This window comes from Phyllopteryx taeniolatus, chromosome 22 (genome assembly GCF_024500385.1).
Source record: "Phyllopteryx taeniolatus isolate TA_2022b chromosome 22, UOR_Ptae_1.2, whole genome shotgun sequence".
Taxonomy (NCBI): Eukaryota; Metazoa; Chordata; class Actinopteri; order Syngnathiformes; family Syngnathidae; genus Phyllopteryx; species Phyllopteryx taeniolatus.
The window spans coordinates 1,710,762-1,729,164 of NC_084523.1; the positions used below are offsets into that span (position 1 = coordinate 1,710,762).

The 18,403-nt window shown below is 43.6% G+C and overlaps 1 protein-coding gene across 6 annotated transcripts in view; it reads left to right on the forward strand.

The window, feature by feature from the left end:
- Positions 1 to 18,403, forward strand: part of dock4b (dedicator of cytokinesis 4b) — a 77,967-nt gene that overhangs the window by 32,751 nt on the left and 26,813 nt on the right. For all 6 annotated transcript variants that reach the window (XM_061762468.1, XM_061762472.1, XM_061762469.1 and 3 more), the window contains 19 exons: positions 133 to 258; positions 2,270 to 2,394; positions 2,808 to 2,970; positions 3,671 to 3,777; positions 6,632 to 6,785; positions 9,968 to 10,065; positions 10,159 to 10,242; positions 10,706 to 10,806; positions 11,247 to 11,328; positions 12,273 to 12,443; positions 14,210 to 14,402; positions 14,485 to 14,621; positions 15,649 to 15,783; positions 16,213 to 16,311; positions 17,465 to 17,559; positions 17,710 to 17,785; positions 17,887 to 17,987; positions 18,051 to 18,109; positions 18,239 to 18,387. In XM_061762468.1, coding sequence (XP_061618452.1) covers positions 133 to 258; positions 2,270 to 2,394; positions 2,808 to 2,970; positions 3,671 to 3,777; positions 6,632 to 6,785; positions 9,968 to 10,065; positions 10,159 to 10,242; positions 10,706 to 10,806; positions 11,247 to 11,328; positions 12,273 to 12,443; positions 14,210 to 14,402; positions 14,485 to 14,621; positions 15,649 to 15,783; positions 16,213 to 16,311; positions 17,465 to 17,559; positions 17,710 to 17,785; positions 17,887 to 17,987; positions 18,051 to 18,109; positions 18,239 to 18,387 — 2,255 coding nt within the window. The remainder of the gene's footprint in view (positions 1 to 132; positions 259 to 2,269; positions 2,395 to 2,807; positions 2,971 to 3,670; positions 3,778 to 6,631; positions 6,786 to 9,967; positions 10,066 to 10,158; positions 10,243 to 10,705; positions 10,807 to 11,246; positions 11,329 to 12,272; positions 12,444 to 14,209; positions 14,403 to 14,484; positions 14,622 to 15,648; positions 15,784 to 16,212; positions 16,312 to 17,464; positions 17,560 to 17,709; positions 17,786 to 17,886; positions 17,988 to 18,050; positions 18,110 to 18,238; positions 18,388 to 18,403) is intronic.

An 18,403-nucleotide genomic window follows, 5' to 3' on the forward strand; every position in this document is an offset into this window, starting at 1 on the left:
CAAATTCCGCAAAATTATAAGTGTTGGGTGAGATCGATCCAACAACGGTGAAATCCATGTGTTTAAACATGACGGGTGGTTGTGTTTCTGTTTTATTTAAATTAAAAAAACATTTTTTTTTTTTTTTTTTAGGGCTGGCAGTGGCTCTGCAGCTCCTCCACGGGGACATCGATCAGCTGAGACGGGAGTACATGGTGCTCTTCACGCGTGGCGTGTCCATCACAAGGAAACTGGGCTTCTCCGATGTCATCATGCCAGGTGGGATACCAGGAAGTTATGTGGTCAAGGTCTGTTTTCAAGCATCACAATATGTCCGTGCGGTCAGGAAAAGGCTACTGTGGATGAACGTTTTTTTCCCCTTCTGCATGTCCGCTTCTCTGCATTGGTATTCACTACCACTGCTAAGTGCTGCACGCCACTGCCTCTTAAATAAACTTAAAGTGACTTACCACATGACTTGAGGTTTGAACGGCAGCCAAAAACCCACAATTTTGTGAAAATACCAAGAGCCCCATGCAGTAAAAGGAGAACATTGAGCTCTTTTTATCATATAGTATACTACATCATGTTTATAGTGCGCAAAATCAAATGTTGATACTATTTAGTGCGCAGGCTTTCCAAAGCACATTTAAAAAATATTATCTTTTATATTGCTTTATTATATATTATACTAGAAATCTGACTCCTGAGGTACCAAGTGATATTATGACATGACCTCAACGTTGGCTACATAATCAATGCAGAAAAGCTCCATAAAGGTATGGATGTATTCTGCATAACTACAATTGAAGTTTTCTACCACATCATTCACTTGCGGAGTCATTACAGTACAACATTGCGTATTGCATATGTTAACCTGTCTTTTAATATCCACAGCAGTTGCCTTGGTAACGTCCTCACCCACTGCTTGAGAGCAAATTGCACACACTTGATAAAATATTCATATATTTTCCTCAGGTGCACACTGTGTGTAGATAGGTGCCTGTCAAATGATGCGAATGCCTCCCGGGCCTCAACAGTATGGCACCCTATTGTCATGCACCACATGAATACTATATGAAAAAAAATTGCGATATCTTGAATAGCAGTTTTTTTTTTTTTTTTTTTTTTTTGAGTTTTATTTAGTTTTTTTTCCAGCATGGCTGGACATGAGGGTCAAATCTTTTTCGTGTGAAATCCTCAGTAAAGCTCGTCTTCGACGTAAGCGAGGTGCACTGTCTGGTCACGCAGATAAAGAGCAAGCGCAGACCGTGGGTCCCCCAGCGCCTCGCTAACATAGATTTATGTTCGCTGTCTTTGTCTCCGTCTGACTACAAACCCTTTACACTCGCTCTCTCTCGTTCTCCATTTCTGACCAAGAAAGTCTGCCCCTGGGCAAAGGAAAGTGTCTCGCTCGCTCCTTTGTGAATGACTGCATCATTCTTTTTTTTTTTTTTTTTTTTTTTTTGCTCGTCTCCTAAACAACCCCCCCCCCCCTCCAACCACACCTTCCCGACTTCCCTTTTTACCCATTGTACACAAGGAAATTGACTCTCTACTTAATGTTGGGTACAGTACGGGAGTTTATAGTATGCTCTCTGTTGCTATGGTTACCGCTGTCAAGAACAGGAAATCAATGTTGACCCTAGAGATCCATGCACCCCGATAGTGGAGTGGAGCTAGTCAGTATACCTTCAACTGTGTATATATATATATATATATATATAAAGATGTTTCAATACAGAGGTTACATCAACACTTAGATTTTGGTGTTTTTTTCCAGTAAAGGTCAGTATGATTTACTCCTTTTCCCCCCCCAATCATTTTTCTTAGTATCTGAGTCCAACTAATCGCGTTAAACATTGACCTCACTTGCCTTGGAGGCAATTAGCGTTATTTGTTAGCCGGTTGGAGTGGCCGCGGTAGGCCATCGACATCGACAAAAGGCTTGACCTTGAAAATAAACTTGACTTCATCAGCTCTGCTATTTGATGAGTGCCCCCCCCATGTTATGATAAACTACGAAAGGGGGGGGGGGGGGGGGAATACAGTAAATTGATTATTTTTTTGGGTGTGCTGGATCAAGTGACATCAAAGTTCAAATGCACATAATAACAGTTAAATGCCAGGTCACTGGCTTTGATTTCATGACAGCACATAATGTATCATTCAATGCTACTAATGTAAACGCTGTCCACACGCACACAAATGTCTTCAAGCTGTTGGGAGGTCATTCTTTAACACTGTGCTTATTAGCATAATCAATGCCATTTTTTTTTCTACCTTGTAGGAGAGATGAGGAATGACCTTTACGTCATACTGGAGAAAGGAGAGTTTGAAAAGGGTGGGAAGAGCGTTGCCAGGAATGTGGAGATCACCATCTACGTGTTGGACATTGATGGACAAATCCTCAAGGTACAAAGACATTTTAGCCCTCTTACATGCTGAATCATGGTCGAATAACACCCACACACGTGTACAAATTGGGGTTTTATCCACTGAAAGTCTGGAAGATGGTTGATAGCTGTCTATGACTATTTGTAATTTTCAATGGGAAATACACTGTTCTCAGCACTAAACACCTATTTAAATCCTTAGTTAACTCAGTTTGCCCCTTAATGGCTTTTTATTTTTAGATGCATCTTGTTATAGAACTGAACTCTTCATTTAAATATGGCTGACCCAGATGAGAGCTACACCTCCAGCGTGTTTGCTCATTGCTAGCACTTCTGCTTCTGTGGTTTCCATAACGGACAGAAAATAGACACACATGGAAACCATGTAATCCCATTTGAATGCAGTTTTCTTTTTTCTTCTCTACCTCGCAGAGTTACGTGGCCGCCGGCTCTGGTGAACCCGGCGGGGACGAGTACCACTCTTTGGTTCTGTACCACAACAACAGCCCACGCTGGGGGGAGCAGATCAAGCTGCCCATCCCCGTGGACATGTTCCGGGGTTCGCACGTTCGCTTCGAGTTCCGACATTGCTCCAGTAAGTAGCGACGGAAATGTCCGTTCACTTAATTAGGGAAAGAACTGTCGCCCACATTCAGCCTGACATGCCAGATGGTTTGTGTGACAAGAGCTGATAGAAACCTTTCTCGAAGGGCAGCTATCATGCTCACAAGCATGAGCTGACCGATTAATCGACCGGCTGATTTAATCAGCCGATATTAGCACACAGCAAAAATCTACAAAATATTGGTAGATTTTTGCTGTTTTTACATATGAACATATAATAAGACAAAGATAGTGACATTCAAACTAACTCTCCCCTCCAAAAATCGTCAACAAATCAGATGATTTTTACCAATTTTTCTCTCTGTTCTATTGTTAAATACATACAAAATGTGCGCCCCCACACAAGGGCTTCTCTTCAGGAGCCCAATTTAGGACTGTGTTGACACCAAACTGCCAAGTGCAAAACGTGAACACCTTTATCCTACTGTCAAATATAGTGGTAAACATATTGTCAACAAATGACAAAAGAAATTGCGTTAAAGGCAGATTCGTTTGCTGTGTTTTGGCAAAATTTGGGTGATTGTGGTGTGTTCACTGCCCCCTGATGTCTTAGTTTCCACCTCCTGCAGTGATGCTGCGTTAAATGCTTGCAAATTTACTCTGCACAACGCCAAGAGAATACTTAATAATGCTTTGGTTTATTGAGCCCGTTCATTTTGGCCTCTCCGCAGCTAAAGAGAAGGGAGAGAAGAAGCTGTTCGGCTACTCCTTTGTGCCCCTCATGCAGGAGGACGGAAGGACCCTGCCAGATGGCACCCATGAGCTCATTATCCATAAGGTACAGCCTGCTTGCCCTCTTTTTGAAAAGGAGAGACCCAACAGATAAAAAGAATTCTAGACCCATCTCTATCATCTTTGTAATTGCAAAAATATTTGAAAAACGCATTTTTGGTCAATTATCTCATTACATCACCTTATCTTTTTCTACTACTACAGTGCCTCTTAAATTCACAAATGACTTATTTTCACCTTTTGACTTGACAACTTACTGGTGCAATTTTCATTGATCGTTCAAAAGTGTTCGATTTGGTTGGCCATTAGCTTCTCCTTGACATTGGATTAAATCGAAATGCTGTCCTCTGGTTCAACTCTTAGTTTCACAATAGGCGCCAATATGTATGTCAGTGGTTGTAAATCTGGTCGAATGTTAGTTGATACAAGTGTTCCACAAGGTTCCATATTAGGTACACTTCTTTTTTTTTTTTTATTTCATTAATGATTTTTCTCCATTGTGGTCCACCTGTCTTTTTATCTTTATCTTTTTGCTGACGACACTGTTTTTTGCATTGCATTTATTATTCCAATCCTGACATATCACAAATCGAATATAAACTGCAACACAATTTTAATCCTGTCCAACACTGGTTCAATAACACCAGGCTTGTTCTCTATATGAAAAAATCATGTTCCATGGTATTTGGTCCAAAATATTGTTTGTCACATTTACCTCAGTTGTTTATAAATTTTAGGGATGTAACTCCATTTGAGAGAGTTGATTTTGATTGGTTTGCAATGTGGTCCTGTGTATGTGTGTGAACACTATTTTATATATATATTTTTATTTGAGCTGGTGATTTGATGGGGTGGGCTCTGTGGGTTGTTAGAGTGGTAACATAAAATTGAATTGAATTGAGTTGACAAAGCATCTATATTTGTCTTGGATGTAGTTGTAATTTCATTTTCCACTGCATTTTGGTTCCAGCCACTTAAGCCTTCCTATTTATGCACACAAGCTATTTGTGTGCTTCTCACAGGTTTCCTCCCAAATGGGATCACAAAGTGTATGATTATGTGATTCACGGCTTCTAAAGTGCATCCGTGTTGTCCTCTCACCATTTGGCGCCACGGGCTGTCAGAAAGCCAAGTAATGTCCACATATGTGACTCTTAAAACTGTGATAGTGTGTATAATTCGCACTGTCAGTGCTTTTAAAAAGCTGACCCGGTGTGCCCTGTCTGTATCTGGCATGCCCATATTACAGACCTGCAAAGACGCACTCTCATCGCTTCAAACCTTTTGGTTCCGACACATCAAAAGCTCGGGCAAATAAACCATCCGAAATCATCTTTTAAAAATGTCCTGCTCGGCTGTAATTGCAGACTGTGTCCTCAGCTGCAGGCAAAGGGTGTGTGCACAAACCTCAGGCTCCGTGCACAATGACGCGCACAGTGCATTGATTCATTTGTCAGCTGCGGGCCGTAACAGTCACCCAACGTCTGATTTTTAATTTATTTTTACCCTCCTGCTCGCTGGAGGCCATCAGTAGCATTGTCAGATCATTTCCTTGCCTTCCTTGGTTGGTGGGGGATGGGGTGTGGTTGGGATGGAGGGTTGGGGGGTTTGGGAGTTGGGGCCTGCTAACGTCAGATGAAAGTTGCTGAAGAGCTCAATGAAAACTTGTATGGCCTAGTTTCTCCTTCAGACCCAAAATAGATGCCTAAACAGCAGTCCAAAGTGTGCGCGAGCTTTGGAGCTCAAGCAGCCTCAGCCGAGCGTTAAGGCGGCACGCTAAATCAATAAAACAACATCAGCCCCCTTCTGTGATTGTATAACTCCAACTGGCAACATTCAACACCCCAAAAAAGCCGTGGAAGGATGATATAACCAGTTAAAAATGTGAATAACCACATGATTGACATCCACTCGTGTTACGAAAAGATAATTATTTTAATAATGGCATATTGACACTCTATAGTAGAAGACAAAATTTGATTTCTTCAAACTAGCTAAACAACACCCAAAAGAATCAATTCCCAAACATATTGTGTATTCGTGTATATATGTGTGTGTGTGTGTGTGTGTGTGTGTGTATATATATATATATATATATATATATATATAAATTTTATGTTACCACTCTAACAATATATATACAATCCCAATTCCAATGAAGTTGGGATGTTGTGTTAAACATAAATAAAAACAGAATACAATGATTTGCAAATCATGTTCAACCTATATTTCATTGAATACACTACAAAGACAAGATATTTAATGTTCAAACTGATAAACTTTATTGTTTTTAGCAAACAATCATCCATCCATCCATCCATTTTCTGAGCCGCTTCTCCTCACTAGGGTCGCGGGCGTGCTGGAGCCTATCCCAGCTGTCATCGGGCAGGAGGCAGGGTACACCCTGAACTGGTTGCCAGCCAATCGCAGGGCACATAGGAACAAACAACCATTCGCACTCACAGTCATGCCTACGGGCAATTTAGAGTCTCCAATTCATGCATGTTTTTGGGATGTGGGAGGAAACCGGAGTACCCGGAGAAAACCCACGCAGGCACGGGGAGAACATGCAAACTCCACACAGGCGGGGCCGGGGATTGAACCCGGGTCCTCAGAACTGTGAGGCTGACGCTCTAACCAGTCGGCCACCGTGCCGCCCAAACAATCATTAACTTGGAATTTTATGGAAGGGTGGTCCATATTTTCAGGGTCAAAACTAGCAAGGTGACCGGAACTATTCAATAGTAGCCATTGAGTGAGACCTACAAGTAGAATTTGGACTTTTGTCGTTTTCAATTGAGCAGGTCAAGCAATGTTTTTTTTTTTTTTTTTTTTTTTTTTTTTTTTTTTTTGGCAAGTGACTAAATAATAAATATATAATTCTTTTCTTTTGTGTCCAGTGTGAGGAGAACACCAGCTTGGCAGACTGCACACGCTATCTGAAGCTGCCTTTCTCCAAGGCCAACATCCCATCCAACAACCAGACGCTGAAAGGCACCAAGGAGTCTTTCTGGATCACCAGCTTCCTGTGCTCCACCAAGCTCACACAAAACGGTAAAAAGTCCTCTTTTTTTTTCTAGGGATTAGCATTTTTTTTTCCTCCATCTTGGACACATGCCTGATGAATTGTGGTAATCCTCAGTCTGGACTGAACTGAATAGTCACAAACAAAATCATAAAGACTGGAAGGGAAATAATATCACTGAGTTTGAATTTGTTCTCCAAACTGGGAAAGTGTGGGGGAAAAAAATCCTACATTTTGGTTAGATGTTTCCTATCTTGGCAGAGCAAACTGAACCCTGAAATTAATTTGAAAATGCCCACAAGAATATAAAAAAAATGTTTTGTGATAAAATCAGAATTGAGTAAGAATTGAATTTTCCCTCTCATCCATCCATCCATTTTCTACCGCTTATCCAAGGTCGGGTCACGGGGACAGTAGCTTTAGCAGGGACGCCCAGACTTCCCTCTCCCCAGCCACTTCATCCAGCTCTTCCGCGGGGATCCCGAGGCGTTCCCAGGCCAGCTGAAAGACATAGTCTCTCCTGCCTGTCCTGGGTCATCCTGGGTCTCCTCCCGGTGGGACATGCCCGGAACAGCTCACCAGGGAGGCGTCCGGTAGGCATCCGAATCAGATGCCCCAGCCACTTCATCTGGCTCCTCTCGATGTGGAGGAGCAGCGACTCTAGTCTGAGATCCTCCCGGATGACAGAGCTTCTCACCCTATCTCTAAGGGAGAGCCCGGACACCCTGCGGAGGAAACTCATTTCGGCCGCTTGTATCCGGGATCTTGTTCTTTCGGTCACGACCCACAGCTCGTGACCATGGGTGAGGGTAGAAAGACCCCAAGATACTTGATCTCCTCCACTTGGGGCAGGATCTCAACCCCGACCTGGATAGGGCACGCCACCCTTTTCCGACTGAGGACCATGGTCTCAGATTTGGAGGTGCTGATTCTCATCCCAGCCGCTTCACACTCAGCTGCGAACTGCTCCAGTGAGAGTTGGAGATCACGGATCGATGAAGCCAACAGAAACACATCTGGAAAAAGCAGAGATGCAATACTGATGCAATACCAAACCGGACCCCCTCTACGCCTCGGCTGCGCCTTGAAATTCTGTCCATAAAAGTTATGAACAGAATCGGTGACAAAGGGCAGCCTTGGCGGATCCGACTTACTGCCAGATATGCGAACCAAACTCTGACTCCGGTTGTACAGGGACCGAACAGCCCGTTCGGTGTTCGGTACCCCATACTTCCGAAACACCCCCCACAAGACTCCCATGCACCCTCGAGGACCCTGCCGAGGGTGTAGAGCTGGTCCACTGTTCCACGGCCAGGACAAAAACCACACTGCTTCTCCTGAATCTGAGATTCGACTTCCCGACGGACCCTCCTCTCCAGCACCCCTGAATAGGGAAGGCTGAGGAGTGGGATCCCCCTGTAGTTGGAACACACCCTCCGGTCTCCCTTCTTAAAAAGGGGGATCACCACCCCATTCTGCCAATCCAGAGGCGCTGTCCCCGATGTCCACGCGATGTTGCAGAGGCGTGTCAACCAGGACAGCCCCACAACATCCAGAGCCTTGAGGAACTCCGGGCGAATCTCATCCACCCCTGGGGCCTTGCCACCGAGGAGCTTTTTAACCACCTCGGTGACCTCAACCCCAGAGATAGGAGAGCCCGCCTTAGAGAACCCTGACTCTCATGGGAAGGCGTGTCGGTGACATTTAGGGGGTCTTTGAAGTATTCTCCCCACCGCCTCACAAAGTCCCGAGTCGAGGTCAGCAGCGCCCCATCCCCACTATACACAGTGTTGGTGGTGCACTGCTTTCCTTTCCTGAGACGCTGGATGGCGGACCAGAATTTTCTCGAAGTCTTTCTCCATGACCTCACCGAACTCCACTCATACCCGAGTCTTTGCTTCAGCGACCACCAAAGCTGTATTCCGCTTGGCCAGCCGGTACCCATCAGCTGCCTCAGGAGTCCCACAGGCCCGATAGGACTCCTTCTTCAGCTTGACGGCATCCCTCACTGTTGGTGTCCACTGACGGGTTCGGGGATTGTCACCACCGACCGCCTTACGGCCACAGCTCCGGTCGGCCGCCTCAGCAATGGAGGCGCGGACCCTCTAGTCCAGTCCTTTGTCACGTCTAATGTCCAGTGGTGCCTTGAGAAACAAATGGACCGACTTAAGAGATTTTCGAGCTACAAGCTATCACTCTGCCTTAGGAAAGTCCATTTAGTCCATGCTAACAAACAATGCAAAACAAATAGCATTGGTGTTGCGGTGTTAAAACCCTTTCAGCAACAGATTTGAACACAAATGGTGGAGCAACTCATGTAGACAAATATTATACTCACAGGCACATATTCTTTATCCTCTGCGAAGAACTACTGCTATTACTGTGGCAAATCCTCGTTAATTCTTTACATTATTTAATTACAGTGTATCATGACTTATTGCTTTTATAACATTTAGTATTATAGAGTGATATTTGAATATCTGAACACATTACTTTTTTCGGGGGCGGGGGGCAGCTGGAACAGATGAATGGCATTTCCGTTCATTTCAATGGGGAAAGATGATATGAGTAGTCGTGAGTCACCACTGTATTTGTCGACACTAAAGGAACTTTCAGGGAGAATGGCATTTCCACTATGCTCCAGTGCACTGAACTCTGAACAAAAAACACGAGCCCCACTGCTTCAAGAGGAGAAGGGACCTGGCTGGTCCACTCATAACAAGCGAGTGATGCGACATCGCAAAGTCGCTAGGCTCCTCGCTACAAGCCAAACACACATGAAGCTGTCAAATTTCTACATACCGTTGCTTTGACGGAGGCACAGGGTTTGGTGACTGCTTTGGACAGATTATAGACATCAACTGTTCAGGCACAGAAGAACGCTTATGTGCGACAACAACAACAAAATAAAACAAAAGTTGCTTCAGGTTAACCCGAATCTGAAGAGACAGCTAAAAGACTCAAGCGGGATGATGTTTTATTCATGCTTACATCTGGGGACGCTGGGAAATTACTTCTTATCTCTCTTATGCGGCTCAACTTGAAAATGTCAGCTTTTGTTTGGACGCGCCTACGTTTGGATGCCGTAATTGAAGCCGGCGGTGTTTTTTCGCTCGCTTTCATCACGCCGCCTTTGCTTTTCAGAACCACTTCTTCTTGTCACTTGTAGCTTTTTAGCAACTCGCGTTTAACTGTATATATATTCCCTCAGGCGATATGCTGGACCTGTTGAAGTGGAGAGCGCACCCGGAGCGGATCAACGACAGCCTCTCCAAGCTGAAGGAGATCGACGGCTCGGAGATTGTCAAAGTAAGCCGGCAATCACAACCGATTGATCGTTGATGTTGTGACAAGGAATAGCAACATTTTTCTCCCTTTTATTTATTTGTTTATTTTTTGTAGTTTCTACAGGACACATTGGACACACTTTTTGGTATTCTGGATGAAAGCTCCCAAAGATACGGGCTCAAAGTGTTTGACTCACTGGTAAGGGTTTTCTTTAAAATAACCCTCGACACAAACACAAGAATAAAAAGCCACCTGCTGTCGGAAGATCGAGAGACGTAACGCACGAGAGCCCCGGGAAGCAATCTCGCCGCGGTCACGCCACGCCGCGCTGATTGATCTTCGTCTTAGAGCACGTGTTCCGTGCTCCAAGATGAAGCGCTCAGAGTGATGAAAAGATCTGTCATTGTGACGCGTTTGTCAAGTTTCAGTTTATTTTTTTTTTTTTTTTTAGCTTCACCCAACAGGTATTGGCAAAATTATGGGAAACTACTTCATGCTATCTAATTTATACTTGTCATACTGTATCACTTGGTAGCCAGAATGATTGATTTAAAAAAAAAAAGCACTGTAAATATTGTTAATTTCCTTCTCAAGTCCTCGCTCTGTATTGACTATAAATCACATAGCAATACAATGTCCTTTCTGTGTTCTTTCCTCCCAGGTCCACATCATCAACCTTCTCCAAGACAGCAAATTTCAGCACTTCAAGCCGGTCATGGACACTTACATCGAGAGCCACTTCGCAGGAGCTCTGTCATACAGGTGGGTACTGCGACACCAGTCACAAATTGGATTCCAATGACAGAACTCGTCACAGGCAGGCAGCATAAGAGCGGCTCTGAGAATCAATGTGTGCAAAAATGCTTTGGCGCCCCTTTGTGGCTACACTGAGGTGGGCGGGGGGGGGGGAAATAAAAAAAAAAAAAAAAAAGGTGCTAACTACTTACGCGCACGTTTTCATTGCCTGCTGTTCCGTCTGGCTGTCGACTTCACACTTGGTGTACCTGCTAAGATTGAGCGCTGATGCTGTGATCTGACACACGTTCACACACAGACACACACACACACACACACATAATGCTGCTATTGTGCCTATGACAAACGTCTCCAGTGCAAGGACACCTATTGCACAAATAAACTCTGACGAAACAACCCACAAGACAGTAAAGTAAACATTAAAGGTACTGTGATGTGTTTCAAAGGGACCTGATCAAAGTTCTGAAGTGGTACGTGGACCGCATTGTGGATGCCGAACATCAGGAACACATTCAGCAGGTGCTCAAGGTGAGAGAACATCTAGTGGTCGACACTTTGAATGACGACATTATTATTGTGGGTATAGTACGCTTTGGTAGAGACCTGTGCTGCCTCACATTGAGAGGTGTCATATTTTAAAAGGGAACTAAACCCCCCTTGTCCTGTACGTGCCAGCACTAGTCAAAACAGAGTACTCTGGTAAATAAGGCTGAAGGATACAAAGGGAATGCCCAGAGAGTCATTCTTTAAAACACAAGCCGCAGTCAGAGTTGTATGAAATAAATTCAGAAATGCTAACCTTAGCCTGACGAATATTGAATGCATACACTCATGACAATATCGACAGGAACAAATGCAAGTAAAGAGGAATGTTTAGCTTGAGTTTCTACAACTACAACTACTACTACTACAACTGCTGTAGTTAAAAACATCACCGCAATAAATGATGGCTTCCCATAATGCTTTTAGCCAACTACATTGGCAGGAGAGACAGCGTGAGGAACGGCGCAAATGGTTAAGGCAGGAAATCGCCTGTTCTTGTGTTAGCCACATCATTCAAGCCTTCAGCGGGTATGTGCTTGTGTAGAGTGTGTTGCTGGTGACCTCAACTGGACAAATTAGATACCTGAACGTCTCTGTAGCATAACATATTAGTATGACTTTATGAAACTACCTAGATGCGATGTTTCAATGTATTTTTTATAATTATTTTTTTTTTTAAATAAATGCCATTTAGATTTCAGTAAACATCAGCTGATGAATGATGTATGCACTTTTAAAAATATGAATTTCTTTTCATCCTGGGTCTAGTTCCTCTTCAAAACATTGATTAAGATTTAGGCAAACATCAGAAACAGCTCACAGTGTGATCCGGTGCAGTTGTACACAAGTTGTAACCACGATGATAAACTTTACGCTGGATTTCCTGGCTGTCAGTTGCCTGATAGAAATGTTTCCTTGCTGTTCTCCAGGCCAGCGAGTACATCTTCAAGTACATCATCCAGTCTCGCCGCCTCTTCTCCTTGGCAACAGGAGGCCAGAATGAGGAGGAGTTTCGCGTGTGCATCCACGAGCTCTTCATGTCCATCCGCTTCTTCCTCTCGCAGGAAAGCAAGGGCACCAGTCCGGTGGCGCAAACGCAGGCACGCTCATATCTGTGTTCAAACATTTAAATATGTCTGCGCGTGTCCATTCCCCGCAAACACACACATTTCCTCCCTCAAAGACTAGCCCTCGATGCAGTTGTAATTGAATAATTTCATGCTCCCAGAGGGTCTGGAGTCCAACTGCGCTGCGTATTCTTTTCTTTTCCCTGGTGGGAGATGTGGGAGTAAAGGTAGAGCCGCCTTGACGGATTTCAAGAAAGAGCAAAACAAACGAGACGAGGACGCCAGCAATAATGGAAATTACACACTCGCAGCCGCTCTCTGAGTGGGGAAATACCCCATGATTGCCTGTGTGTGTTACTGTCATCCTCCTTCCACTCTTTCGGTGTGGCCAAAATCATCCCTTTGCGGTTGAGATACCATGAGAATATGATTGGCACTGAAATAATCATCATTATTCCAGTAGTGCCCGCTTTCTGGCCTGACTGGAAAAGCGCTACATCGTCCCTTAACTGGTCTAGACTCATCAAAACTAGTTGTTATTCTCCACTTTGGAAGGATGCTGCTCCGTCTAATTATAATGCGTGCAGCGTCAATGTGTGCACATTTGTACCATGATAAATATTGTCTTTGAACAGAGGTGTCAAACTCAAGGCGCAGAGGGCGGAGTTGGCCCGCTGTATCACTGCGTGCGGCCCACGAACGCAACGTTTCTTGGCTCATGGGTTTGTTGTCTTCATTTTGTCAGAAAATCTGTGCCGAAATTTGTCTTCATTTTTACAAACAAACATTTAAATCGCTGAACATCAATTAAATTGTGGTATACTTAACTACTTGAATGCCACAATTTTCCATGGCTTCTGATTTGAAATTTTATTTATAGCAATAAATAATACAAGTAGAGGTGACTATTAGGACCCAACCGATTAATTGGCTGGCTGATTTAATTGGCAGTTATTAGCCCTTTTCAAATCGGCAAAAATCAAGTGACTTATTGACGATTTTATTTATTCAGTTATTTTACACATTAACACTTCACAAAATAAGACAAAGAATTACATTCAAACAAACATTAAAAAAAAGGGCAAAATAGTCGGCCGATTTTTGCTGATTTTTCTCTCTTTTGTAAAGATAAAGATAAACAAACACGAAAGGACAAAGTATTGCCTGTAATTCATATCTTTATTGTTGTCAGCATTAAGGAACCAAAAAATACATATATTTTAATTAATCAGCCGATTAATCTGTTATCAGAATTTTACTCTGCCAAAGTTCAGCCTCAAAAAACTCGGTCGGTCGGTCGGGCCCAAGTGAATTTCCATCTATATACGGCCATGACTACCAAGTGGCCCATGACATAAATGAGTTTGACACCCCTGTTTCAGAATTTGCGAGCAACATTTGGACAGCTGGATGAGGCAAGCACCAAGCAATAATCGGAAAAAAAATATTGGGATTAAATTCCTTTTTTTTTTTCACGGTCCTACATTCTGATTATGCATAAGTCACTTTTCCAATTTTACAAAATTTCAGTTGAAGGAAGAACTTATCAAAATGAATCATCTTCTTTTCCTTTTGGATAAGTAGATAAAATAGTGGTATCTGAGTCAGTCTACTTTTTTTTTTCTAACTAATGTGCATTTGTGCACTTAAATACCTATTACAGGCTAATTTACAGCTTGAGCGCTTCCGGCTGCTGAAAGTCAAGAAAAGCATTTCAGTCTTTAGGGAAGGTTTGTCTTCTTTTTTTTTTCTTTTTCATTGTGCATTTATAATTAAACATTGCATGGTTCTGTACACAGGCAGTGTTCCTGCGAACGTTTCCGGCAGTTTACGGCGAGCTCCTGAAGATCTTCACGATGCGCGAGGTGGCCGGCTTCGTCCGGGAGACGCTGGGCAGCCTGCCCGCCATCGTCCACGTGGACTGCCCGTTGGAGACCGTCAAGCTGCAGTGCCTTGCCAAAACGGTGGAAAGCCAGCTGTACATTAACCCAGGTGAACACGTTCGAGTATTCGTCTTCACACTGCGTACCTTTCGGCCAGAGCAGGAATCTGATTTAGTTTGTCCTGGTTGTAGAATCGAGGTGCATCCTGCTGCCGGTGGTGCTGCGCATCTTGCAAGCTCACATGCAGGAGCAGAGAGACCTCGTCATGTGCGCACGCATCCTCACTAGCATGCTGTCGCTCATCAAGAAGGAGGAGAACGGCACCTCTGTGAGTATTACACGTTCCAAATGACGTTGGATGGGAGTATTTACTGCTCACTTTTCAGTGACTGTAGCTGGCATATATATATATATATATATATATATATATATTATATACTGACATACCCTTTTTTTAATTATCATTATACTGTCATACCCTTTTTTGACTTGTTTCAGCTGTTTGAGTCCATAAATTATAATTGAGTCCATATTCGGGTTTTGGGTGCAAGTTCCAGGATAAACCTAAAAAAAAGTTTGATTTGTATGTTTACCTGGAAACTTTGTGTGCGTTTAGTTTTCTATACAGGAAAAAAGAACACACATACAATAAATCTGCAGCGAATTGCCTCTGCTGTTCAGTTCATAGAGTGCACAAGTGAATTATGGCCATCATAACCTGGGGGGAAAAAAAAAATAACCTTAAAGCTGCAGGAATTAGTCTTACAGCAATTTCCCGACCAATAGGGTGCAGGAGCAGATTACTTTGTTTTGTACGTTTACGGTCAGTTTGTCAGCGCGACACTGCCCGCCGTGCACTCCGCTCATGAGAATCATCAATTGAGCAAGTGGGCGCTGTGCCGCTTGAGATGCTCGTGTGTGTGTGTGTGTGTGTGTGTGTGTGTGTGTGTGTGTGTGTGTGTGTTCGTGTGTGTGTGTGTCGTGTGTGTTCGTGCGTGTCGTGTGTGCGCGCGAGGCGTTGAAATCCACGGAGGGGCAGCGAGTGGTGAAGGGGACACACGCACCAGTCCACCCAGAGCAGACGGGCACCAGATCTAAAGAGACGTGACAGCGGCGATAGTCAGTGTGCCAGCCCGGAGCTCCTTCTCATTATCGCTCTGTCCAAAGGCCGTCAGCTGTCTGTCTAGCAGACACGCACACACTCACACCAGTTTATTTTGCAGTCTTATTTAAGACTTTTCACCTTCTCAGCTTAGTTTGAACCAAATATTTCCTCAGGAATCAGCCCATCAGTCTGCAAAATGTCCCAAAAAAAATGCAAATAACACTCATGTTTACGTGTGTTTACTTTGCAGGAGCCGGTGTTCTCGGAAGAAGTGGACCTGATAGTGGCAAGCCTGCTGGGAGTTCTGCTCAGGACCATCCTGGAAATCAGCAACCGACCGCAGCCTGCCGGGCCTGCCATGAGACTTCAATTCCAGGATGTCACTGTATGTACAGTATGCGTGCGTTTCTCTGCGTGCGCGTGTGTCGGTGTCCTCTCCTTTTGGCAAGTAATTATAGATTTTAAATTGAGTTGCTGCGGTGGCGGCTGTAATTGTGCCAACATCATTACACAAATGGCAGTAATTAAGATTTATAATGCAACACACACTCGGGGGTTGCGATGAGTAACGATGAGCTCATCGTCACTCGGTCCGATTCCTGAAGGATACTTGAGGAGGGGAGGGACGATAATAGCTCCACGTCTGTTGCAGCTGCCCAACAAAGGTAATTAAGGGCACACATTTGATAAATAGTTCATTTACTTTGGCGACTCAGTAGCAAAACACCAGCAGATTTTTCTGAACAACAACAACAGAATACAACATTGACGCTTGACGATCACGCTTTCCTCTGTGTGTGTGCCGTCCCGCCAGGGGGAGTTCGTGGCATGTTTGTTGGCGCTCCTGCGACAGATGAGTGACAGACACTACCAGCAGCTGCTGCAGGCGTTCGGCAGCAAAGACGACTTGAGGGTACAGGCGCTCACTCCTCGTCCCTGACTTGACTAACCGAGGCAGTAGTGCTGCAGTAAATGGAGAATGCTGAGAAACACGCACTCACACGTGTACTGTTGTGCCGCAGAATATTTATTACTTCAATACTGACTGGTTTAGTCATTGTGTCTAAAAAAAATATATATTATTATTATTTCGATTCACATTGTATTGTATTGTAAATGTATTGACCGCAGAACAGACAATTTCATTTGCGGGTTCCAATTGCATATTCAGCCTTAGCAAACACTTAATAAGAGAAGGTCATAGAAGAAATGATAAGCAGGCTATGGGACACGTTGCAATAAATAAATAAAGCAAACAATTGACAAAGCAAGTAACACAACAGAAACGTGCCTTTTAAACAACTTCAAAATAACAGAAAAACAGTTCATTTAAAACGAGTGGTGGCAGTGTAGTGTTCGTTTCTCTGAACTCAAATCAAATAGCAAAATACGAACAATGGCATACATGAGCTCTCATTATTATTATTTTTAATTGGCCCGCTAGCTTAATGTTACCATATGTTGGGAAACGCCATGCTAATGGTTAGCATTGATAATTGCTGTTTTAGAATCCTTTAACACATTCACTGCCATTGACGGCTTTAGAAGTCAAACATCCATGTTAACTGGAAGGGCTGGCAGTGAATGAGTTAAGCAACAGATGTTTGAACACAAATGGTGGCGCAACACATGTAAACAGATAACATAACAATACTTACAGGCATATATTCTTTATCAGCTACAAAAAAAATTACTAATATTACAGCATATTATTGATTCACTTACAGGAGTAGAAGTACTATTCTTCGTCTGTGTCTAGCTGACTAGCGTACTGCCTCCAGCGCAATGAATTGAATTGTGGCATTAAATCTGCTGCCACACCAAAAAAATAAATAAATAGTTCCATCAGCTTCCATAATTTAATTCCTTCCGTTCTATTTAATTTTCAAGGCAGTGAATCGATCGTAACTGAACTTCGCCCTGAGAATGAAATGACCTAGATGACTGAGAATATTCACAGGCATACTATTTAATTGTCATCATTCTATGTTTTCATCTCATGGCAGCACTGTACTATGATCATGAGAGTAATTAATGACTGGAATGTGTTCTTCGGCTTTGCCCAGGACTTCCTCCTCCAGATCTTTACCGTCTTCAGGATCCTCATCCGACCGGAGATGTTCCCTAAAGACTGGACCGTCATGCGACTTGTCACCAACAAGTAAGCGCACCCTCCTTGTGGCTCCTTGTAGTCCACTTTTTGTTTTGTTCATTTATTTATTTATTTTTTGTATGAGGTTGCGCGTGTAGATGCATTTTACTCCGCGGTGACACGTTGTTGTAAGTGACTCTCTGCGGTGGTGCTTCACAGCGTCATTATCACCACCGTCCTCTACCTCTCTGACGCCCTAAGGAAAAACTTTCTCAATGACAAGTTTGACTACAAGGTAAGGAAGAAACAAAAAAAGCCCACAAGCAGAGAAGCAACAATCTAAGAAGCTTTTTATTGGTCTTAAATCAAACTGTTGAGTTTTTTGGTGTTTTTCAGGTGTGGGATTCGTATTTCTACCTGTCAGTATTGTTTATCAACCAGCCCTGCCTTCAGCTGGAGTCATTCTCGCCCTCGAAGCGGAAGAAGACTTTGGAAAAGTAAGTCTCACTTGACAAGTTGCACATCACGTCACACTACCACTATGTTCTTGTATGGCGCAGGTATGGAGACATGAGGGTGATGATGGGCTGTGAGATCTTCAGCATGTGGCAGAATTTAGGTGAGCTGCGTGGATTATTCCCATCATGATGGCTACAGAACAAACAAACAAGTGTGGATATTGTTTTTTAATTTTTTTTATTAGTATTTTTTTTGTTTCTGTGAAATTGAATCGCTGCACGTTCTCCAGGGGAGCACAAGTTGAACTTCATCCCGGCGATGATTGGTCCGTTCCTGGAGGTGACGCTGGTGCCGCAGCCCGACCTGAGGAATGTCATGATCCCCATCTTCCACGACATGATGGACTGGGAGCAGAGGCGCAGCGGAAATTTTAAACAGGTACGCTCCGGCTGAT